This window comes from Rhinolophus hipposideros (genome assembly GCF_964194185.1).
Source record: "Rhinolophus hipposideros genome assembly, chromosome: 9".
Classification (NCBI taxonomy): Eukaryota; Metazoa; Chordata; class Mammalia; order Chiroptera; family Rhinolophidae; genus Rhinolophus; species Rhinolophus hipposideros.
This window is the reverse complement of record NC_138055.1, coordinates 38,246,923-38,272,228: the sequence shown is the minus strand read 5'-3', so window position 1 is coordinate 38,272,228 and position 25,306 is coordinate 38,246,923. Positions and strand designations below refer to the sequence as shown.

Here is a 25,306-nt window from a genome sequence, read left to right as displayed (position 1 = left end):
CTGAAGTGAAGTGCTGGAATGTAACTGAAGAAACAAAAGGCCAATTCAGAGGATGAGCATTACAACACCAGAGCTGTACCTTATATAGCTTTGTATAAAGTTTAGAGATTGAAATACCTTGTTCTTCAAGTCGTGACTTTCTTGTTAGTAATAATTAGAACATGGTGAGACCCAAGCATTTCTTTCTTTTTCTTTTAGAGTGAGAGCTGTTTTAGTAGAAAAAGCCAAATGGAAGCTCCTGAAACTACCCACCACCACATCCAGGCAAGATAGTAAATGAAAAACTGCGTCACACCTCATAGGGGCATGACAGAGAACAGAGCCACCCTCAAAGACTTAAAGGGTGCAGGGGTGGTGGTTCCCATTTAATTTTTGTTGTGGCATCTACAAAGACCAGAATGTGAATGGCTGTGTACTTCCTATTTGAATTTAACAAGGGAGTAGCTGCTGGGCTGGATGTGATAGTTTTACTAGAGCAGATTAACACAGCCTTGAGTATGTATGTGGTTATGTTTGTTTCCATTATCAATCAAAAGGAAAAATCAAAAGCAGTTTTCATTCACGTGGAATGACAACAGTATACATTCACAGGATTGCCTCAGGACTGTTAATTCTCCCATTTTCTGTCATAGGGAACTGTTCTATCTGGACATTTCACAAAAATTATATCGGCCCACTATTTTGAAGATATGTGTTAATGAGCAAGACGTGTCATGTACTCTAGATGCCTTGATAAAACACATATAATGCAGACGGTGAGAATTACCTGTATGAAGACCCGGAGGCCTGCCAGATTAGTGCAGGACATGCAGGCATATCGCCTCCAGAGGAAAGTGCAGGTTATTGCATCTTTTACTTCCTACCTGTAAGAAAGAAGCACACCGCTTGCTAGGCCTCTCTATTTTGCTTGCAGAATATTCCACACTGAGACACGTTGCTTCAGTCCATTGATAAGGTGATTTAGAAGGTTGCTGGCTTTGGAGTGGAGCCCAGAGCAAGAGCGGGCTCTGCAGCAGGTCCGGTTTTCAGTAAAAGCAGCCTTGCTGCTTAGTTCACACAACCCAGTAAATCCCATGGTAGTAGGGTACCTGTGCAAGAAAAGATGCCATGTGAGTTCTCCGGCAAGTTCCAATGGGAGGATTGCAATACAGACCTCTGAATTTCTCAAAGCAAGCCTGTGCCGTCTGCTGCAGAGAACTGTAATTTGTTGAAAATGCAGCTCCTGGCATGCCCTGATAGAGTCTGAGTACCTCCCCTTGGGACATCAAGTGACCGTGTGGCCAGGACTGCTCATCATGAGCTAGATGCTCTCAAATCTCCAAGTTATAAAGTTAGGTGGGCCCAGCAGAAAACTGAGTTTTCTGTCAGTTTTGAGGCCATTTACAGAGTAAATATAGGTCAATGCTCAGAATATGTTACTTCAACTATTTTAAATTTAGAGAGAGAATCCTCAGACAGCGAAACCAAGCAATGGTACCCCCAGAGGTTCTCCAAGCTCATCTCTTTGTCATGTTTACCATGTAATCAAACTGTCTTTTGGCCCAGCGGAAGTGAAACTAAGCCACCCATTTATGTTTCCTTGATCAGGCTTAAGTCTGACTATTTAGAGGTTTTCAATTGACCCTTGTCATTTCACTTTCTTTTAGACATACAGAATGAGTCTGGTTCTTTACATTAAGTTTGCTGAACTGTATGGTTTGTGAGGGCAGCTACTAGAATAGAGAGAAATTGCCTGTAGAGATAAATTTTTGTGATATAGAAGAACGCTTTCCTGATCCTACCAGACTTCTCCCCTTTCTCGATAGAGCAGTGGAGAATCACACCTCACTGTGGCACTAGTAGCAACAAAGTGAAGTCCCAGAACAATCCTTTTGAGTGACAAAAGGGGAATGCGATGAGGTGTTATGGAGACCAAGTCTTCCTTGAAACAAAACTTTCAATGAAATCTAGCAAAATAATGTTTTCAGTTTGGCAAATTTAATTGTTCTATAGTTGCCTCTGACTTAGTATAAGTGGTCTGAACTAGTGCTAAAATGTATGATGGGATAAAAATACGATACGCCTTACTCCTGGTGGTCACTTATTCTGTTTGTGCTCCCTGCCCTGTTCCAAGGCCTGGTTAAATTCCTCTCTTCCTCCTTTTTCACCTCGAACTGGAATTATTAACTTGTCAGAATTAAGTTTTATGCGTTGTGCTGATAGTTTTAAACAAAACTGAGAACTCCAGGCCCTATAATTGTAACAGCAAAAACAAAAACAAACAAACAAAAAACTTCCCCCTAGGAGGGCAGCCTCAGTGAGGATTAGAATGAGCCTTTGTTCTTCCGCAGAACAACTAATCTCTCTTGCTAATTTTGCCATCTGTGCAGTCCCAGAGACTTCTAAAGAGTTCTGTTCTTGGAGCCTTTTTTCAGTTGCTTTTAATATCATTGTCACAGTCAGCCAGGCCTTTTGCTGGTTGTAGCTGCCTGTTTTGACAGGTTGCTTTTAGGATAGTCTGATTTTAAATTAATCTTTATATTCACTAACTTTGATGGAAAACGAATAGTATTATGTTGTCATTTCTCTATGAGAACAGGATTTTCTCAGAATTAATTATGTTAAAATCCAGATAGCAAACTTTTTGGGTAGTTAAGAGAGTACATCTCTGTAAATGTTATTTTAAAAATCTTTCTAATGAAGCAAATTATATTAACTGGATTTCCTTCATAACAAACTGGTGAAAGGAAGGAGAAAAAAATTACATTGTGCAGAATTGCTATGTTTTGGAAAGATGCATTATAAAATCACCAAAGATTTAAAGCGATGGTAATACAAATTTCTTCAGGTAAGGTTTTCCATCTTGGTTCCTAACAAAATAACTGATGCCTGACATTCTGTTCCTGATCTAAGAACTTCTAGGTCGCTTTCATTTCAAAAAGATTGAGTAAGACTCACCCCATTTCCAGATCCTTCCCCATACCCACCAAATCCTCTTTCTGGAATACCCCCATGCTGCCCAATTAACACCTCAAATCATATTTCTCAGATGAGCCAGAAAACAGCAAGACAGAGAGGCCTTGTAAGGGAATGGTCAAGAGCATGGACACTGATGCCAGACTAGCTCTACCACTTACTACCTGTGCGACATTCAGCAAGTTGCTTAACCTCTCTGTGCTTCATTTTCCCATGTGTAAAATGGGGATAGTAATAGTAGGTACCTCATAGATTTATGAGGAGTAAATGAGTTCATCTTTAGAAAGTGCTTAGAAGAGTGGTAGATAGTAAGTACTATATGAGTGTTGCTAAATACAATTTTATCTAAAAAGTCTAATCCTGACTTTCTCTCCAAATCAGAAGTATTTTTATCCCATAAATCCAGTAGAAGAAGTTGTTAGTAATTTTTAACGCCTTTTATATAGGCAACATATCTAATAATTATCTTCATCACAGCTTATAAACAAACTAGATGTCCGACAATAAAAAGTTGCTAAAATATCAAGATATTTAAATTTTAAATAAAATATAAATTTATTTTTAATATGCGTTTAAGTAAAAAAAAGGTTACATAAAAATAATATGTTGTATTGTTCCATTTTCTATTGAAACAGTATGTATTACATAGTAGGCAAAAAAAAAAAAAAAAGTAAACAGATAGATACCAAAATGTTCATAGTGGTTATTTTGGGTGATAAAATCATGGATGATTTTTATTTTCTTCTTTTTCAAAATCTGGATCTTCTAAATTATATCCAAAAGTATTCATTACTTAAAGAGGAACTAAAAAAGAAAAGTTTAGAATACCATCTTACCATTTACTATCATTAGGAAGATTTTACTACATCATTTTTGATTTTTGCCTTCCTTCAAGTGTGACTTTGTTTCTCCTCAAGCTCAGTTGCCTTTTTCCCAAACTCATCTGTAAGCCTTGTGGTTCTTTCTTCCATCTTTTTTTAAAGTGTTCAACAGATTCTTAAGTAAAAATCTTTGTGAAAATACCAATGACTACTGTTTTCCTCCTTTTTCAAATTCAAAATGGGGATTATCTTTCTATCTCATACTAAGAACTATAAACCTAAAAGCCACAATGAATCAGTACATGGGGGAACTGATAAATCAATATGCTTCAATTTGAGGGAAGTCATATTTAAGGGAAGTCAGTTAATTTTTGTTCTCCCACAAAACTGAAAAACCAATTTCTGTCTCTCATTGAATCAACTGCTAACACACTAATTCATACTTTTTTTAACCACTAGAAATATTTATTTCAACTTTGCTAACTGCAATCATTCTCTCTAGCTATCTTACTTCTTTTGTCCCTCAGAGGAATTCCCCACTGAATTGTTGAAAACTTTCCACCTTGCTTCCCTTGAATATATTATCTGATGTAGAAGGGGAAAAAAGTTCTAAAAAGAAGATGACCTAGTTTTCCAATGTGAAAAATAATTTTTTTCACCCACAATGGAAATATTACAATATTTTTTCCCAAAGCTATAAGATGGTAGGAAAAGAAGTGTTTTTTTCTCATTTAGAAGTATTGAATAAAAGTTATAAAGATGTCAAATTCTTCCTTAAAAAAAAAATCTATCAACCAAGAATCAGTAAAGAAAGCCCAGAAAACTGCAAGAAAGTTTTTTTAAAAATAATAAAGGCAAAGCCTCTTTTTCTTTTTTCTGTAATCTGATTTCTCTATTTACTGAAAGGTTCAATGAAGCTTTCTATTCCAAATCTTACACTATAAAGACAGTTTATTAACCTTTGATACTAGGTTAAGAAAATATTTTACTCAAGAAAATAAATAGCCCTTTCCTGCCATATAAAAAGACAATTATATTTTAGAATAACACTTAAATAAAGCCCAGAATAAAAAGTACTAACTCCTTTAATCTATACAAAGAATTTGTGAGATTTTTCTGGCAAGCTGAGGGTTTTTCATATTCTTTCTGATATGCTGTTTCCCTTAAATTTTTTAGCTTTTTATCTCCTGCTGCTAAATCTATAGGATTTTAAAGATATTCTCTTATAGTGCCTAAAAATGTTTACTCCAAATTTTCTACTGCCTCTTTATCTTCTCCACCACTTCCAGGAATCCATTCTAATTACTTGCATCTAAGATTTTTCATTCACCCATGTACGCATATTTATTTATTCAACAAGTACTATTGGGTACTTACTATGTTTCATGCAGTGGGTTAGGCACTGGGGATACCACCGGGAGCAGATAAACACAGCCCCTGCTCTTATGGAGCTAACTGTCAAAGGAGTATTCAGATGTTAATCAAATAATCACCCTAATAGAGGTATAATTATGAACTGAGGTTCAAGTTCTGATAAAAGCCCACTATCCTAGAGGAACCTCACCTAGACCAGAGGAACAGGTAGAGCTTCTCTGAGGAAACAAACACACTAAGCACCAAAATTGGCTGGATCTATACCCAAGATTTAATCTCTTTCATAAGAACATTGTGGTAAGCCAAATGAACAGCCTATTTACTAAATCAAAAGGTGAGCAGAACAAAATTCATCTTGACTCTTTCCCCACCAAAAATGTTCTTTTTCATCATCAGTTTCTTCCTTGAGTCTGTGGGGGAGGGTTGTTCCCCTTTTCTGGTTTACAAGACCAGGGTAATATAATATACTACAGAGACTCTTCATTTTAATAGACGGTTTTCTGCAATGCTTGCAAGTGGTATTAGGACTAGAATGATTAGGAAATATAGGATGGAGGCTAGTTGTCCGATAATGATAAATGGGTGTTCGACGGGTTGGCCCCCAATTCAGGTTAGTGTTAGAAGGTCTGCCACCAGGAGTCAAAATAGGCATTGGCTTAGAGGTCGGAATGTTATGCTGCGCTGTTTTGATGTATGTAGTAGTGGGATGGCAGCTAGAATGAGGATGGAGAGGACTAGGGCTACTACTCCGCCAAGTTTGTTTGGGATTGAGCGTAGGATTGCGTAGGCAAACAGGAAGTATCATTCTGGTTTGATATGTGGTGGGGTGCTTAGTGGGTTGGCTGGGGTGTAGTTGTCTGGATCTCCTAGTAGGTCAGGGGCGAATAGGACTAGGGATAGGAGTGCTATGAGCATTAGGGCGAGGCCTAGGATGTCTTTGATGGTATAGTAGGGGTGGAATGGGATTATGTCTATGTCTGAGGGGATCCCGGTTGGGTTGTTAGAGCCTGTTTCGTGGAGGAAGAGTAGGTGAACTATAACTATGGCTGAGATGATGAAGGGTAGTAGGAAGTGTAGGGCGAAGAATCGAGTGAGTGTGGCTTTGTCAACTGAGAATCCCCCTCAGACCCACTCTACAAGGGTTGTCCCGATATATGGAATGGCTGATAGGAGGTTTGTGATGACTGTTGCCCCTCAAAAGGATATTTGGCCTCATGGGAGTACGTAGCCTATAAATGCTGTGGCTATAACTGCGAAAAGGAGGATGATTCCAACGTTTCATGTTTCTGAGAATGTATAGGAGCCGTAGTAGATTCCTCGTCCTACGTGAATGAATAGGCAGATGAAGAATATGGAGGCCCCATTAGCGTGGAGGTAGCGTAGGATCCAGCCGTAGTTGACGTCTCGGCAGATATGGGTTACGGAGTGGAAGGCTGTGTCGGTGTCTGATGTGTAGTGTATTGCTAGGAAGAGGCCTGTAAGGATTTGTACGGCTAGGCATACTCCTAGTAGGGATCCGAAGTTTCATCAGGAGGAAATACTTGATGGGGCAGGTAGGTCAATGAATGAGTCATTGATAATTTTGAATAGTGGGTGGGACTTGCGAATGTTGGTCATTATTGTTCTTATAGTTGAAATACAACGGTGATTTTTCATGTCACTGGTCGTGGTTAGATTCCATGTGAGAATAATGATAACATATATTGTGTTTATTTTAAGTACTATCTTCGTTATTAGTTTTGTTGGGTTTTCCTCTAAGCCGTCGCTTATCATCGCTCATTTGAGAGGTGTGTTTTTCCCCTGGCTTTTCCATAAATTATCTGAGTGAGAAAAAAGAGTGGGAGAAAAAACAAATCCCAGAATGTTTTCACCATTTTGCTTCTCTGTCAGATGAATTACCCTTTTGAAATATTTTCTATATATATAAAAGGTGTTTCATGGATTCTTATTTGCAAACCTATTTCATAAACATTGCTATTATACTTTCATAATTTATTCTTTTTGCCCCCTTTGGTGACTGTAGCTCAAATTACTCCTCACTTATGTTTCGTTGACAAAAATTACATAATTTTTGTTTCTATTTGTTGCTTTACTATTCATTTTGAATTATTAGAAAGAAGACATTTCTGATATCAAAATTTTCCTAAAACTCCAAATATGCTTGGTCACTTTTCATTTGTTTTTATTTGTTGTTTTTATTTTTCAAGTTTATTTTTATTAAAAAGTACACACATGTATAATAGAGAAAATAAGATTTTCAGTAATAAAATAAAATAAAAATTTATCATTCCCGAGCCAGAGATATTCACCATTAATATTTTGTTGTATACCTACATATATTTATCTATAATTCATTATATGTCCTCAGAATTTTCATTAGGTGGTTGAGTAGGTAAATATGACAGCATTTCCCCTCAACTATAATCAGTGATCCATTTCCATGATTTTTGTCAAATATTAAATTATGTAAACATTTATTGAGTCACTACTGTGTGCCTATTATAAAAATGGCATGATTTCTTTCTAAAACTGCCACATAAGTAATATTGCCACCAGGTTTTAAAAAATAGAGGTTTGTCTTCATTTCAGTTATTGTATTCTATTTTTCTCTTATCCTACTTTAAAACCCACTTTAAATTCGACTGGGTTTTCTCTTTATCTCATAAATTACATCTTTTTGTTATTAACACAGCATTTTCGCCTATAGAAATCACTAGAAATGCAGATTTTATAATCTGTCGTTTTAGTTAACCTTATTTTTATGTCATCAACAAATTTGAACATTTTAAAACTTATTAGAAGCTTATTAGAAAATAAGTTCTTCTAAGCCTCCATTTAAATCCTTAATAAAAATGTCAAACCATTTGTAGAATATGGTAAGCCTGCCTAAAAGAGAAAGGACAAGAGCAAAATAGCTCACTACCACAACTTCAGTGAAAAGACAATGGGAGGAAAAACAAGAAAGAGACTTAATGGGTGCAATGAAGACTTGCTCTGCATGCACAGCTGGAAGTCTGGCGTAAGAGAAAGGAGGGACCTGAACCTACGCCATATATCAAACGCAATACCCATGGTGAGAAAAGATGAAAGAGTGGAGAACTGAATGCAAACAAGTCTGCACAAGTCTTTGATGGTATACAAGGAAGGGCTATATTTGACTGCAAAAGGTTGCATGCTGATGCCATGTAAACTTGCCTGGAACATTACAATACAAATACATGCTTTTCACAGCCAATAAGTCCAAAGGAAGATTTGATTGATGTTTGAATTAGTGTGTGTACTGGTGTACACGGCACCTGTGTACACGGCAAATTATTTGTGTACACGGCAAATTATAATAGAAAAAGATGACTCTTCCTCAGGCTGAGAGCCCCACAAGGACTTAGCGCTTGGCAAGCACAGCACAGATTGGACGTCAGCTCTCACTCCCCCTCTTCACTGGGTGTTCTTGTACACTGATCACGTGTGGTTTGCTGGGACTCTACAGACCACATTTCAGCTTTGCCAGCCGACTCCTTGTTAAGCTCTAACAATAGAGGGCGCTAGAAGGAGACTGGAGGGCTGGAGGAAGAAGGGGCTTCCTACTTCTAGTGAGCTTCCTGTTCGATGTGGTTCTTGCCTGTGGCACCCTATTAACATTTCTTCACCATAACAGCTGTCAGATACAGTTTACAGTTTTTCCAACACTTGCAGAACTAGTTGCACTGCGCCCCCTCAAAGACACCAGGCACCAGACTTTTCCTCAGGGATGGGCCCCAGCTCAGTTAGGCACCTCCTTCAAACTCCAGTGCCAATTGAGCAACAGCCCCCTCCTCCAACAGGAGTCTCAGCTGCACAGGGCACCGCCTCTAAGTCTCTACGTTTTAATAATTCCAACCTCTTGACTTTGTTCCCTCAACCCTGGAGATAACAGTTTCCTGCAGTTGCTATTCCTGTGATATGTTAGATTTCTCTTTTTATCTATATGGTTACCAAGTTGCCAGTTCTATACCTAATTGACAGGTTTTTATATTAGCTTTGTCAAATAACTTTGTGTAGTTTCTGTTTCTTGACTGGACCCTGACTGGTACAAAGAGGAAAATGAATTAGATCAACAAAGCATCACAACCTACATACATGGTATTTTTCAGGCATTACTTGAACTGCTTAACAGCAAAACTGCTCAAAAATAGGGAAACACTTTCCCTCATCCTCCTGAGTTGGAGGTTATTGCCAGAGCCAAAGCTATGACACATCAAAGTACTAACTGACTTAGTTGGTAGGCCCTCCTAGGGAATCCTGGCTGGAGAGTGATAAAACTCAGCCTACATCTTTTCAAAGGGGATGTACTAATCAGAAATGGGTTATTCTGCAATAACATACAACCCTCCAATTATGAATGGCTTATGACGGTAAACCTTTACCTACCTTGGAGGTTTTCCGGCAGCTGAGGATCTGCTGCAGTTCTGTTCCATGGCTCTGCTCTAAACATCTTCTTCATTTGGGGACCTAGGTCAGAGGTGTTGCCCCCTAGCTTTGTCTCTTGGCCGTGGGAAGAGAGTAAGAATGGCACCGTGCAATGGCTCCTAAGGTTTCTGCTTGGAAGAGGCATAAATCACCTCCACTTGCCTTCTATTGGCCAAAGCAAGTCATATGGTCAAACTCACTATCAGTGGGGGAGTTTGGAGAAAGAGTTAACAAAATCTTTTCCCTGCTGTGTAAGAATTTGACCTTCAGTTAACTCTGTTCCCCTGGAACCAGATTAAAGTACTATGTTAACAATATTCCTCAGCAACATTGATTACAATAAAAACGATCTCTGATTGGAAATTGCGTCTGGAATGGGAGGGACTATAAATGCACTATAGATTCTCGATGGAGGTTGTGCAACTTTTAGCTTCCCTGAGTGAGGTGACTGTTTTAACTGGGCATGTCCGTGTGGCGATGCTAGAAGCTATGACTGAAGTTGTTACAAAAAAATATTGGCTCCTGTGGGGAACAAGACTTTAAGTCAGACTGGTTTCTGCACCTGCCCCAGGTAGATCTCATTTTGCATCTGAGCTGTCCCTGGGCAGCTATGTGATTTGATATCCCACAGAAGACAGACACCTGATGCTGCCCTGCCGGTAAACTGTGGTTCCTGTTCTGTGTTCTTCTGGGTGAGTCTGATGCCAAAGTGGTCGGATGGTAGTTTACTGCCTCTGAAGGCTGAGTTGAACCCAAGAATACCCTGTGGTGGGCATTGTAGGCAGAAATGTATGTTCTCTCACCGGGAAGCACTATAAGGATGTATGCTTTTCTTATTGGGAGAGGAAGGAGCAAATAATTAGGAGCAACAATAAAATCTACATAGGAGGATTCTCCTACAGAACCCTGGTACCTTTCAGTACACAACAGACTGGTCAAGAATTACTTATCAACAGAGGCAAATTTAAAGGGGAAATATCTTTGTGGCTCAGAAAGACTTCATTTAGAAGCCTGATCTATTGCTTACTGTGTGTAACTCGGGTGAATGAGCGTCAGAATCTTCCTCTATGATTTATTATTTTTCAGAACTTTTTACAAACAACAACAACAACAACTGGAACTTAATTAAGCAAAAACAAAGAGGACTTATTTATTCATGTAATTAAAAGGGGCAGGGATAGAGCTATAATGCAATGGACCTGAGTCTCCAGGACTCTCTCTCTGTCCCTATCTCCAATTTTTTCAGCTTCCTGGTTTTGTTCTGTCCTTTTCTTTTCACATGACAGCTGCTGGCAGCTCTGGCTCACATTCTTACAATGAACAAATATGTCTTTTTTTTTATTATTAATGACTTCATTTAAAAATGTGTCTGGGTGCTGTCATTATCTACCTGTCTTAATTGGACTGAGTGCCTTATTTAGGTTGATTGTTCCCGCATTTACAATTTGAAGACAATCTTTCTTGCTAGAGAAGCTGGGGAAAAAGTAGAAAGTGAGTAAACTAATAATAATAAAGTTCTACATATGGTAGGGACCATGGTGATCATGTAGCCGATGAGTACTGCCTTACATTATCCTCATCTAACCTAAGTACTCATCTAACTTTACATTATCCTTCCCAAGATGCTGGCCTATGCTTCACTTGTTCTTATTCTTGCTCAGATCATGGTTCAAACGTCTTTCCAATTTTATTAAGAATGTTCACAAACTTATTCTGGACTTTAATTTTTGTGTTAGATTACATCCCCTGGAAACAGCCTCTGAGATGAGGAGTTTTATACAGTAAGTTGTTAGAGAGTGATCTTGGGAGGTACACCTGTACGGAAGCAAGGAAAACAGGATTGGGGAGAGGGAGGAGGGGTCCTACTTGAGGCCTCAGCTGACGCTACAGGGTGCTCTCTAACTGGAGTAGTTTTTCAGAGTTATCCCAAATTGGGGCAAGGGCGAAGGCTTTTTTTAATTCCTGCATCAGCCACATCTGGGAGGGCTGTTCCTTTGGATCCAAGCAGTCCCCTACAGCTAAGGACAATTTCAAATGAGGGATGAACCTGTGAGTTACCAGTAGTCAATGTTCTCAGCAGCTTGGCCCTGAAGATGGGATCCTGGTGGGGAACATAATACCTACATTTTTTTTACAGATACCTTTATATTGGGAAATATCCCCTTCTTTCTATTCTTCTACTCATTCTTCTATATCAGGGCCTGTCAGAGAGCATCTTATTGCAGCCATCCCTTTATATGTCTCTTTATATGTCTCTCCTAGTTTTTCTTTGGAATTATTTACATTTATGCAGTCAGCTATTATTTTAAAATTTTCCTCCCCACCCCCCACGCCCGCCATTACATATAGTGTTTCTCTGAATCTTCTCTTTCTCATTGGTTAGGGAAAAAATTCAGACTGTTAATTGGTTCTCCCTTTGGCTTTATCTACTTTCAAAAAATATTTCAGAGAAAATCCTTGGTTGCAAATAAAGGAAATAAATCTAGTTCGGTTAAAGAGAAACACAACTTTTTGAGGGGTTAAAGATCTCACAGTGGGCAAGCAGGCTGAAAAAACAGACTTGGGCAAGACCCTAGATTGACAAGGCACAGCCAAGATCCTGCCAAAAGAGCCATCTGCGTAGGATGCTCTACTGGCACTGACCCTGCTGGAAAGTCACAGCTGTGTTGCAGGCATCTGCCCCTGGGGACACTGACTCTCCTACCTTTGAACTTATGGTGTGTGTGTAGATGCAGTGACTATACAGACGTTACCATGATTAACTATTCATTAGCCAGAAAGACTATCACTCCCTTTCCACTTCTATGCTGTGAATCAGAGCCCTTCATTCCTTATGTCTCCCTCAAAAAGGAAGATGTTCTTGTACTGGCCTACCAAAACAATACATGACCATTAGAAAAATATCCAAGTGATGTAAGGACTAATCAGTGTTATTTGTTAGCATGATTAGTTTTCAGAATGTTGGTATATTCAGATTCTTATAATACTACTCTAACTTGTCCCTCTGTAGTTTTTATAATTTATATTAGGAAAGTGTCTTTTATATCATCTATCTCCTATATTCTTATTATACTCTAACAACAATAGCATTTTGTTTGTCCCTGTTTTTATTGTAGTTTGAGTTCCTATAAGATGCTAAAAATGTGTTCAATGGGGAAATAGGTCTTTAGTCATATAAAGTTGAGAAGCACTACCAAGTATAACTCCTTTATGAAAATGTTCAAAGCACAATAGCGTATTACAGATTTGGGGAAATATTGAAGTAAAGACATGGATTTCATTTTAACTCAGCTTTGACCATTCTTAACAGAGTATTGTTCTAGTTATTTGACTGTTGGCCCCCAACTCCATACTATCCTGTTTTCTATAGCTCAGAGACTAGAAGCCTGAAAACTACGTTTCCCAGACTTTCTCATTAGCTGGTTTCTGATTAGGTTCTGGTATAGGAGGCCCTGGAAAGAGGTTAGAAAGCAGGAGAAGAGCCCTTATTTTTCTTCTTCAGCTCTGACCTGGCAGCAGCAATGGCAGGCCATTGCTGTAACAGTGGCACAGTTGTAGCACCAACAGCAGAGGAACAATTATTAGTTCTAGCAGCAACAACAACAGCAAGCCTATAAGCAAAAATTGGACTGTGGCTTCCAGAATCCTGAACTATCACTGGGACTCCTAGCTTCCTGAGAAGTAGCAGCTGTGGTGGATCCAACAGCAGCAGTGACAACAGTGGTGTTCTAGAAGGCTCAGCAGCACAGAACTCATGGGATCTGGCAACATCCTTTTTCTTTTTGCTCCTCCAGCCTTAGGGGTTGGCAGCTTCCTATAATTACTGATATCTGGGTAGCATCTTTTCACCTCTTTGCCCTTTTAACACCTTTGCAAACAATTTGACTATTCCTTACATTTTATTATATATTTTTGACCAAAGCATTAGTTAAATTCCATATTCCATTCACACGATTCACCTAAGATTTCTTATTGGTCCCTATAAGATCACATATCAAGTTTATTTTGTTTATCATCATTCTCAACCAACTTACTTTTTTTTTTTTTTTTTTGCTTTCTTTGTAATTTACTTTATCTTTTTGGTCAACCAACTTACTTTTGAGGTATCTTATATGCAGTAAAGCAAACAAATCTTAAGTGTACAGCTTAATGAATTTTTACATATGCATGTAATGTAATATACATATGTATACCAGGGGTGCCAAAATAATGTATATAAGTGGACACTTTGGTCAACGTTGCTTAAGCAGTAAATAGTTTGCCATAATCAGAAGTGTCTGGAAGCTGATGGTAACCACTTTGAGCACATCTTGTAAGTGCAGAAGTGAAACATGACTTGTATTCATCTTTTGTTATTGGTATTTATTATTACAATTTTAATACAGTTTTCCTTTCTTAAAATGTGTATACATTTTTTGGCACCCTCTGTATATGTATACTATATATACTATATATAGTATATATATTACAATATATATTATATGTGTATAATATATATCACATACACATGAGGTCTGACAATTAAGTTTGCGAACTTGTTGCAACAATGTTGCTGACCTGTTTTTGATATCAGAGGGATTATTCATTATGAATTTGTACCAACTGGACAAACAGTAACCAAGTTTACTATTTGGAAGTGCTGAAAAAGGCTGTGTGAAAAAGTCAGATAATCTGAACTTTTTGCCAACAATTCATGGCTCTTGCATCATGACAATGCACCAGCTCACACGGCACTGTCTGTGAGGGAGTTTTTAGCCAGTCAACAAGTAACTGTATTGGAACACCCTCCCTACTCATCTGATCTGGCCCCCAATGAATTCTTTCTTTACCCGAAGGTAAAGGCAATATTGAAAGGAAGACATTTTTATGATATTCAGGACATCAAGGACGACAGCTAATGGTCATTTCAGAAAAAGAGTTCCAAAATTGCTTTGAAGGGTGGACTAGGCATTGGCATCAGTATATAGTTTCCCAAGGGGAATACTCCGAAGGTGACTGTAGTGATATTCAGCAATGAGGTATGTAGCACTTTTTCTAGGATAAGTTCGCGAACTGAATTGTCAGACCTCGTGTGTGTGTGTGTGTGTGTGTGTGTGTACCCATTGTATAAGGATCAACTAAAGATATACATTTCCAGCCCCCTAGAAAGTTTCCTCATGCCACTCAGTCAATACTCCATTAAAGGTAAAGAGTATTTTTCTATGTTTTCTTGAGAAACTTTATTTGATCAAAGACACATTCAGGTCTTTGATCATCTCAGATTAGTTTTTAGGTAGGACAAGGGTTAATTTTTTCCATATAGATATCCAATGGACTTGATACCATTTGTTGAAAGAGCCATCTTTTCCCTTAATTGTAAATCATGTGACTATATGTACATAGATTTGTTCGAAGCTCAGCATTCTATTTGTCTATTCTTGCACCAGTATTACACTGTCTTAGTTATTGTAGGTTTCAAGTTAGTCTTGATATATGATAGTTTAAATTAGACTCCAGTTTTCCCCTCCATGATTGCCTTCTTTATTCTTAGCTCTTTGCATTTCCATATATTTTTTCAAAAAGAGTCTTCAGCCTAATTTAATGTAACTATTGAAATGCTTGGGTTTAAGTGTACATCTTTCTGTTTTTTTGTCTATCTATTTTTATTTCTTTCTCCTTTCTTGCCTTGCTTTGTATCACACTATTATTCTTCCATTTTTCTACTCTATTAGCTTTTTAAACAGCGCCACTGAGATACAATTCACATACTATGCAATTTACCCATATAAAGTACACAATTCAAAGGTTGTTAGTATATTCAAAGAGCTGCGCATCTATCACTACTATCAATTTTGCAACATTTCATTTCTTAAAAAGAAATCCATACCCCCAACCCCTGCCCTTAGCCATCACCCTCCAATCCCTCATAACCCCCAGCCCTAGGCAACCACGGATCTACTTTTTGTCTCTATAGATTTGCCTATTATGGACACTTCATATAAATGTTTGGAAAAATGCACACAAGTGGGTGTGAGTATTATATTATCTGAGTGTGTGTGTATAAGAGAGAAAGAAGGAAAAGGGCAAGTTGCGAATAATACACTGAATGAGAAAAAAATGTGAAGAAATTCAAAGTGAAGATAAAGTAAGATTTTGTTTTCCTGAGCATGGATAATCATGTTTGCTTAAAGATCAGATTTATTAATAAGGATTCTGAATTCCATGTCCTGGGTGAAGTTTATTAAGAGAAATTAACATTTCACAGATGAACTAATGCTCCTATGTGTAAAAGTTTTGGTTCTGAAACACCTGCTGCAGAAAGATTACACATATTTTAGCACTGCAATAAGAGTCAACAAGCAGAAACTAGTTTTTCCCTTCACAGTACTTCAAAGGAAAGGTATACCTCAGCCACTCCTATCCTTATTTCTAGAAGGTAAATAAATGTGACTAAGGCAAATGGTCATCCAAAGCTTGTATTTTTCTTAAATGGACAAAAAAGATATTATAAGAATTGTAACTATCATTATTCATAATGAGTCCTTCTTTTTATTCCTGTAATGTGCCAAGTGTGTAGTTTTGCACTTGTTGTTTCCACTGCCTGAGTCCTTCCTGGCTCTTTGCTCAGCTGGTTCTCTCTAATGATCAAAGTCTCAGCTCAAATGCCACCCCCTCAAATAGGTCTTCCCAGATAACAATAAGATTTCCCACTTCTCCTATTTCTTCCCATCGGTCTGTATCCCACCACCCTGTTTAATTGTCTTCTTAGCTCTTATGCTATCTGAAATTACATTTTTAATGTTTTCGTTTAATTGTCAATTGTTCATCTCCTCCTCCATAATGTAATCTCTCTAAGGGCAAAGACATTGTCTAGATTATTCATTGCTGTATCCCAAGGCAGTAACTGGCTATAGGGACAGTTCAATAAATATTTGCTGGATGAATAAATAACTGCACTCTTGTAGTACACTCAGTTGTTCACACCACTGTGCTGGACTCTACAATGATAAGCTGCTCTCTGCCCTCTAGAATTTTGGGAAACTACCATGTCAAGTGTGAGCCAATGTTCCTAAGTGTAAAAAGGTTGGTACATAAATATCTACTGAAGAAAGATAGATTTTAATATCGTGTCAAGGTAATAAAACAACAGAAAGTTGAATAAACCCGATAATTAAAGAATGTATGCTTTGCTCACAAGGTTCAAAGTTCAGATATGATGTCCTTACCTGAATTCTACAAATCCTTTGCATTTATTAAATGAGGGCTAAGACTATGTAAGAGATCAAGGTTTTGATTGTGATTCCTATACTTAAAAGAAATGAATGAAATGTATAGATTTTGGATGGAGTACTGGGAAATGCCCTGAGTTTGGAATCAGATGGTCCGCCACTGGCAGGCTTTAAGTGGATGAACAACTAACTTCTGAGCCTCAGTTTATTCTTAGCGTTAGTGATATCTACCCCACGGTAACCACAGGGATGTTGTGAGTCTCAAGAAATAAAAGAAAACCAATTATAAATAACATCTATTGGTTACTTCATATCAGACTAAATACTTTACATTTATTATTCCTATCACTCACATAATCCTATGAGGTAGGTCATTATTATTCATATTCTATACAGTATCTGAGACATGGAATGGTGATGTAACTTAACCACGGTCACACGACTTAGAAGTGGTATAGCCAGGGTTCAAACCTAGAGCCTATGCTCTAAACCATTAGGTCATGGCTTTCAAATGGTAAAGAGTTGTTCAAAAGTGATACATCAGTAATCTTTCAACCAAGAAGTTCTTACAGCAATATTCAGGAGACGGTATAGTTCCGTGACAATAATCAGGAAACTGCATATTAAGATTCTACCTTTACTAAACTCAACTTATGCTTACTGAACCTGCAGCCAATGCTTCTGGTATTCTCAGTAGCTGCATCTAATTTCCAGCAAATCATGGGAGCAAAACTCAATACTGAGTCACCATGTAAGTCCTGGATTCTGCATATTGTGCTTTAGTTGGCAACTGTTCCAATGTTTTCATTTAGCCAAACTGAAAAACAGGCTGACGTTGAAGTTCAGCTCAAATCTGAAAAAGGCTTTCTAAATGTCCATGTATCAACCATTGTTAGAAAGAATAAGTACAAATCAAGGGAATTAAATTTAATCCCTCTAATAAATAAAGACAGCCTCAGTCCAGGTTAGAGAGAAATCTCTTCCAGCACCACTCTTAGGAAGAATAGGGATTTACTGTACTGTTTTGTGTTATTTGCTGAAGCATTTAGAATAAACCACTCTCTGAGAGGGCATGGTATGTCAGGATGGAACTTAACTCTTCTAAAATTAAAGTACATGTTTAATCTCTTATTGGATTTTTTTCTTTGGAAAATACTTCTTTTCAATGTTATTTCTTCACTGTGGGTTGATAACAATAATTTCAAGATCACAGCTATGATAGTGGTATAATATCTAGGGATTTTCCTAAATTTTTAGATCTGGCAGTAAAAAATTTATGATTTAAGAAAAATCTCCCAATTTTAGCCAATCCTGGGTCTGAAAAATAAATATGATCAATGTAAACACAGTCTGGATAACTGACAAGGAAATGCTTCATTTTCACTCTCAGCAGGGTTATGGGTCTTTGAGGGTCATTCATGTTGTCAGAATTCTTCTTGCTATAATAAAACAGTTAAGATAAAATACCAAGCTATAATAGACCTTAGCCACAAGAGGAAAGAGTAAAAAGAAAAATGGAACCACTAATTGTTCTATCTGTACCATGACTGTTTGATACTAACGTCTTCTCCTCTTACCTATACCCTTAAGCAATCTTAGCCAAGTAGAGGTATCATGCTGTCTTTTTTTTTCCTTTGAGATAGCAGTTATTAAATATTTTGGTCTCAGGACTCCATATACTCTAAAATTATCAAGGATGACAAAGAACTTTTGACCATGTGGATTATACCTATTAAAACTAAGAAATGGTTAAAGTGTTTATTTAAAAAAAAAATAATACAACTCTATATGTAAATATAAATAATATAGATTTTTATGGGAATTAGCTATATTTTTCAAAAACTCCCACAACAGTGAGAACAGAAAGATTTTACAAATGTTTGTCACATCTGCTTCTACATGCAATTTATGTGATATGTTGTTTTGGTTGAAGTATGTGAAGAAAATCTAGACATGCAGTTTGAACAGGGAGGAGTATTTTAATAGCCTTTGCAGATAATTGTGGATATTCTTCTTTGATACCCCAGAATCCTAATACTAGCTTTGAGTTGATTCCAAGGGAATCTTAACTTGTGGCTACTGCTACTAAATCACAAAATATCCTATCCAATCACTTCAACAGAACCAAAGTTCAGGATCAAACTGCCCTCTCCTGGTGAAAGATTGATATCTGTTTGGTCTCAGAAGCTCCAACCTTCAGCATCAGTGCCTTAATGGAGCTTTCCCAGGATCTGAGGCTTTCCTCAGGCAACCAGAAGAAAAAAAAATGACAACCCTAAATACGCTGGGGCAAGGATGAGAGTCGGGACACAGCACAGCAGCAGGGCAATTCATCTTTCTAAATTCTACTTACTGTTGAATTTTTGAGAAGCATGGGGGACACAGAGTGACAGTCCTGTGGAGACGACTGAATGGCCTCTTCCAGCAATACCTGTAATAGCTAATTGCAAGCCAGTTCTGCCGAATTCAAACACAAATGAAACAATATATTATGCTACTTAAAAATGGTCTGTCTTATACCTTATCATTGAAAACACACCTTCAAATGGAGTTTGCATTAAATATTGTTTTATTAAATGCATACCTCTCAGTTCAAGAAAAAGAATATTATTACATTACCTTAAAAGGCCCACTGTGCTCCTCCCTAATAGCATCCCTTTCTCGCCACCAGAGGTAACCACTGGCCTGAATTTTATCTTTGGAATCTCGCTGCTTTTCTTAAAGTTATATAACATACATTATAGGCCTGTCCTGAACATCTGCCCTGGTCAAGCATACATGGAAGCCCATGGTCCACATATCCAAATGAATATTTTATTAATTAACCTAGCAAAGTGTTAGTAAAATACAAACACATGGGAAAAAATTGTATATTTTGTCCTCCTGTCTTGAAAAGAGAACCTTTCTAAAGATCTTGAAAGCCAGATTCAAATATCTCTGAAATGCTCAATGAGGTTGAGCATTTTTGTATCTTTATTGGCCATTCCTCCACTGTGAAATGTTTTAAGCATTTTGCAGTTTTTCTAACAAATTGTCTTTTTTCTTATTGACTCTTACTGATTCATAGGAGTGTTTTACATATTCTAAATACTAACACTTTTTGCCCAGCTACAAGTGTGGCTAATACCTGCTCCAAAGCTGAGCTTGTATTTTCACTCTTTTTGGAGTACTTTGAAGAACAAAAGTACAGTTGCACTTTTTCGAAATTAGTTAATATTGAATCCATGCCTAACACAGTTTATTGTAACTTTTATATTACTTTCCTTTAAGGACGTGAATTATTTCTATTTTTAAAAATCTTTTCCTACACTGAAGTTATAAAGATATTTTACCTAATAATGTCTTTTAAAGCATTTTAGATATATGCCCTTCACATATAAGTTTTTCATCCATGTGGCATGGGGTTTTTTTTATATTGGCTTTGAGATACAATTCACATACCATAAAATTCACCCTTTTAAAAGTACACAATTGTTTTCAGTATATTTACAGTTGTTCACCACTAATTCCAGAACATTTTGTCACCACCAAAAGAAATGCCAAAGGCATTGACTTTAATCTACGTCATATGCCAGCATTCCAGCACCATTTCTAGTCTTTCAGCAGTGATTTGCAACATCACCTCTATCACAAATCAAGTTTTCATTATCTATGTAGATTCGTTATATATATTCTCTTCCATCGGTCTATTTGTCTATTCCTGCACTAATATGTGTTGCGACCTGCACAACACATGCTGTGTTGTGCAGTTAAATCACAAATACAGTTAAATCAGAGGACCAAGGGACTTGCAGCCTCAAGAGACTGGAGCACCGATTAGGGTCGACTCGGGTATATATTGATTACAAACAGAGGAATCACATGATTTTAAGCACGGCCTGTGAAACTCTTGCAAAATTTTAAAAAATACTTTTTGAGCCCAATTGTAGGTCCCACAGCAACCAAAGCATGTAGTCCCATGATATCTAAGGTGTGGTATGCACCTCCCGGAGGGGAGAAAGCCTCTGGTGATGAGCCATTCCATGAGCTGAGCAGTAAGAGTGAGATCTTATCACTCTAGTGGACCTCTCTCACAATTAGGTGAGAGGGAGCAGCAAGAGTCAGCAACTGCTTTTCTCAAGCAAAGGGGAAGGGAGACAAGGCTCCTTTCCATTTATTTTACAGCATCTCAGTAGGGTCTCAACGAGGTCCCATCGGGCTTGAGTTGTTCCGTCCGTAAGGTATCTTAATCGAACCCATCTTTCTGGAGACCAGGCTGAGAGACACGAGTCATAAAACTCTAATTCCAAAGAGGCACAGTTCCACAATCCTTCCTTTCTTAGGAAAAGGCGGGAGGGGACAAATGGTTAGGCTGCTGTGCGACCACCACAAATATGTGCTGTCATAATTATAATACGATTAAAGCAAATTCTATCATTCTGTTATCTTTCCTGCGTATCTTGATTTCTATTGCCACTTTGTACTTCCATATAAATTTTAGAAATAACTTTTCAATTTCCACAGAAATCCCAGTTGGAAATTAGTTAAAACTGTGTTAAATGTATGCTTGTTGAGGAAAACTAACATATTTAAAATACTGACTTCTGTTCTATACGAATGGTATTGCTCTCCATTTAAAGGTTTAAGACATGTTTTAAACGTTTACAATCTTTTTTTTTTACTTTTCAGTGTGTTTTTCTAGGACCATCAGCTCCAAGTCAAATAGTTGTTTTGATCTAGTTGTGCAGGGCACAGCTCACAGTGACCCATGTGGGGATCGAACGAGCAACCTTGTTAAGAGAACCGCGCTCTAACAAACTGAGCTAACCAGCCACCTCTATAATTTTTTGTTCTATTTCTCCCTAAATGTCTAACATTTTTATTGCATTTATTTTTTAATGCTATCGAAAGTGTTCTTTTTTAAAAGTATTTTTTTCCTACCATTCGTTGGTGTTGTGTTGTAATTGTTTTTATGTCCAATGACCCTTCCAAAATTTATCTATGGAGTCTTCTTGATTTTCTCTCTAGGTAATTATTTAATCTTTAAACAGTAGGAATTTTGTTTCCTTTTTTTCTACCTTACAGTTGTTTTTTCAGGCTTAAATGTACTGGTTAGGACTACTGGCACAAAATTAGTAGATATAATAGGTATCCTTGTCTTGTTCCCAAACTTAAATGGAATGCATTTGACTGTTAAATATGTTTGCTATATTCATATTTTAAAAATTATTTTGTGTCTGCCTTGCCAATAATTTTTTCATAAATGATGTTGAATTTTATGCGATGCTTTCCTGAATCAAGTTAGATAATTCTGATTTTAATCTATAAATATAAATTACTTTTTAAAACCAAATAGAAGATTCCAACAATTGTAAAATATACCATTATCTCATGCTCCAATAATGAAGAAAAAAACAGCTGCCCATTGCCTATTCCAATTTAAGATACGGTTAAAGGAAAAGATGGACATCTTATAATTGATAATATACAGTAATTTATAAAGCTAAAATTGCCACGCACTCTTGAGACTAAACACAGATTTATTGTGATGTAGTACACTTTTTAATATCCACTGGCTTTACCTTTCTAGTATTTTTGCATGTTCATGAATGAGATTGGTAATTTTACTTTTTGTATTGTCCCTTCAGATTTTGGTAATGAGCTTTATCTATTTGTGTACAATTGGAATTTTTGAATGTTTAATAAAACAATAAAACTCTCTAGGCTTGGTGCTTTATTTGTGGGCAAGAGTTTTGGCTATTGATTAAATTTCTTTTAAGGTTAAAGGACTGATTTATATATCTTGTTGAGCCTATTTGCTATTTTTAGGAATATATCCTTTTAATCCAAGTCTTCAAATATCGGCATGAAGCTACTCAAATTTTCTCTTTAATATTTTAAAATCAGTGCATGTGAATTTATAACTTTTCATATTATTTATTTATGCCATCTTCCTTGATCAAACTTGCCTAAGTTATCAACGTAAATTACTCTTTTTGAATTCACAACTTCACGCTTTCCTAAAACTCTCATGGTATGTTTCTCTTCTTAATTTCTTCTGTTACCTTTATTTCCTTCCTTCTTTCTTTCAGTTTAAAGCTTAGCTCATTAATTTTCAGCTTTTTTTCCTAATATGTTATACTTGTATTGTCTCATAGATGCCTTAATGGAATGCCACAAGTTTCTACAGTTTTTTATTAAGTTCTGAATTATATCCTAATTTCCATCATAATTCCTCTTTTATCTGAGTTATTTGTTGGTGTTGGGTTTTTAATATTCACCTTTATTAATTTTATCCTGGATGTGCACATAAGATGTTCTGAATAGATTTCTTATTATTTCAAGGTAAGTGCATGCCTCTGCCAGCTTTGCCTTAAACTTAACTCTTGGGGCTATGTGCTGAGTCATGGGATTTTCTCCTACACAAGTGAGTGGTGTCAAATAAAAACAAATCTAGACTTAGGTAAGAATAGACTACTTGAAAAACTATTACAATGGGTGGAGAGGAACTATTGCAATTGGGGCAGGAATACTACAGCTATAGGAAGAATGCTCTGATAAAAGTTGCATCTTCCAGATGAGGTGGAAAAGGACATTTTTTAAAATAGGAAGTAAACCAGGCTAGAAAAATCTGTGAAGATGGCCGGGTGACATAATGGACAGCCGATCAAGGAAAATCTTTCTTTGTGGTCAATTTCAGGAGGTGTCACTGAGGAACTATTCTACATTATAGTACAGGGGCTTGTGGGGAAAAGGCTTAGTTTGATCAAGTTAGAGGACATTTTGTCCAGTTAAATTACTTGTGAGACCGAGTGGGAAGTTGGAGGGTCTGGGTCTGGATTTGTAAGCAAAAGGGTAATGCACAGATCTTATCTTAGTCATATGGGAAAAGGTAGTTCCTTGCCATAAGCCATTTTCTGGAATACAGTACGATGGAGGGGTTTAACTGTTGCTGCTTTCCAAGAACACAGGGTTCAAGTAAATTCAGTGGCCAGGTACTCCATTGGCAATGGACAGGGATATGGGCTGCGAATTGTTTTACATGTCATGAGCAGCCGGAGGTTGGCATGGGCTGCTGGTAGCTGCTGGGAGCTGCTGAGTGCTGCAGGCAAGAGCTGCCCTGAGCTACTGTGAGCACCCGACCGGTAACTGGCAACCGACTGTCTCAGCCGGGGGGAGCGCAAGACCCATAATACCAGCATGGGCCAGGGAGCTGTGTCCTACACAGCTAGACTGAGAAACAAGGGCCTGAACCGGAGTGTGGCGGCTGAGGGAGGTGGAAAAAGAGGGGAATAAATAAGAAGGAATCAATTACTCAAGGAACATACTTTACTGTTGGAAATTCAGGTGAAAGAAAAAAAGGTGAAAAGTTATAGAAAAAAATAGTTTGGGATGAAGAAAAATTCTCTCACAATAGCATGGATATTCCAGACAGAAAAGAGCATTTCTTTGTAGAAACAAGTATGGAAAGGAAACAGAATGGGTATGAAGTTCTGGAAAAAGAGGAAAGTTTCCATAAGAAATGACTTAATCTCTCATCCAGCCACACTAACTCTCTTTGTTTCTTAAAAGCAAAACAGTTTCTGTTTCTTAAAAGCAAAACAATTTCAGAAAACTTTCCTTGCTCAAGCTCCAAATTTATACACTGTCACTTCAAAAGAGGTAGGACACCAACCTAAACTGAAATGTCTCCTATCTCTACATTTATCACCTCTCCTCTGGCTTGAGGGATGTTTGATTTGTAAAAAGACTAAATATGACAAAAATAAAAATAGAAACTATGTCACAATAGTATTTTATGGTAATTTGTTTAATTATGACCATTAATGTAAGAGCTGCCTCAATAATTTCACTTGGATAATAAAAAATGATAGTATAATGATGGTTTAAAGCTGGTTCAATCACAATCTTACAAGCTTATTTATCGAGTGAAAATAGACGACTATTAAAAATAGATAGAAAGATAATGTGTTACAGTGCTTAATGTTTCTGTAACTGTTGGTAAGGCTTACATCTAAATCTGATGCAGAATTCTTAATGCCATTGAAATAGTTCTTTTCTCAGCCATGTGGTATACCCTGGTACTATGAGTCTGGCAGAGACTGGCTATGGGTACCGCTTCTTGTCTTCAGCTGTGACTGCGCAATATCAGCAAGTGCACTTTGTATCTTTTCCAGGAGCATGTCCCCTCGATAAACAACATCCTCCAGACATGTAGCCGCTTCGTGGTTTTCTTCTTCTAGCTTATACAAGCTAGCAGCCTTTATAAAACAAAAATTTAAAAATCTTTTGAGAAATGAAAAACTTGGAGATTAATGAGTTGATAAGGAAAGAAACTGCAGAAGTAGTTACTTTTAATCTGGATGACTATGCAGCCATTGTGATAGCTTGTTCAATGGCAAAAATTCAAAAATCAGGGAACTATAAGAGTTTTTGCTGTATGAATTATTTAAAGCAATGAATTTTCAATAATAGAGCTCTGGATATCTATATGTGACACCCATCCATACTGCTTTTGGGACA

General features: G+C 37.2%; 1 protein-coding gene across 3 annotated transcripts in view; it reads right to left on the bottom strand.

The window, feature by feature from the left end:
• Positions 1-196: 196 nt before the first annotated feature.
• MED21 (mediator complex subunit 21) overlaps positions 197-25,306 on the bottom strand; it is a 32,221-nt gene continuing 7,111 nt past the window's right edge. For 2 of the 3 annotated variants that reach the window (XM_081060949.1, XM_081060950.1), the window contains one exon: positions 21,470-25,044. In XM_081060949.1, coding sequence (XP_080917075.1) covers positions 24,868-25,044 — 177 coding nt within the window. In that variant the 3' untranslated portion in view covers positions 21,470-24,867. Of the gene's footprint in view, positions 1,089-19,157; positions 19,262-21,469; positions 25,045-25,306 lie in introns of those variants that run through there. The other variant, XR_013994090.1, reaches the window with a different exon arrangement.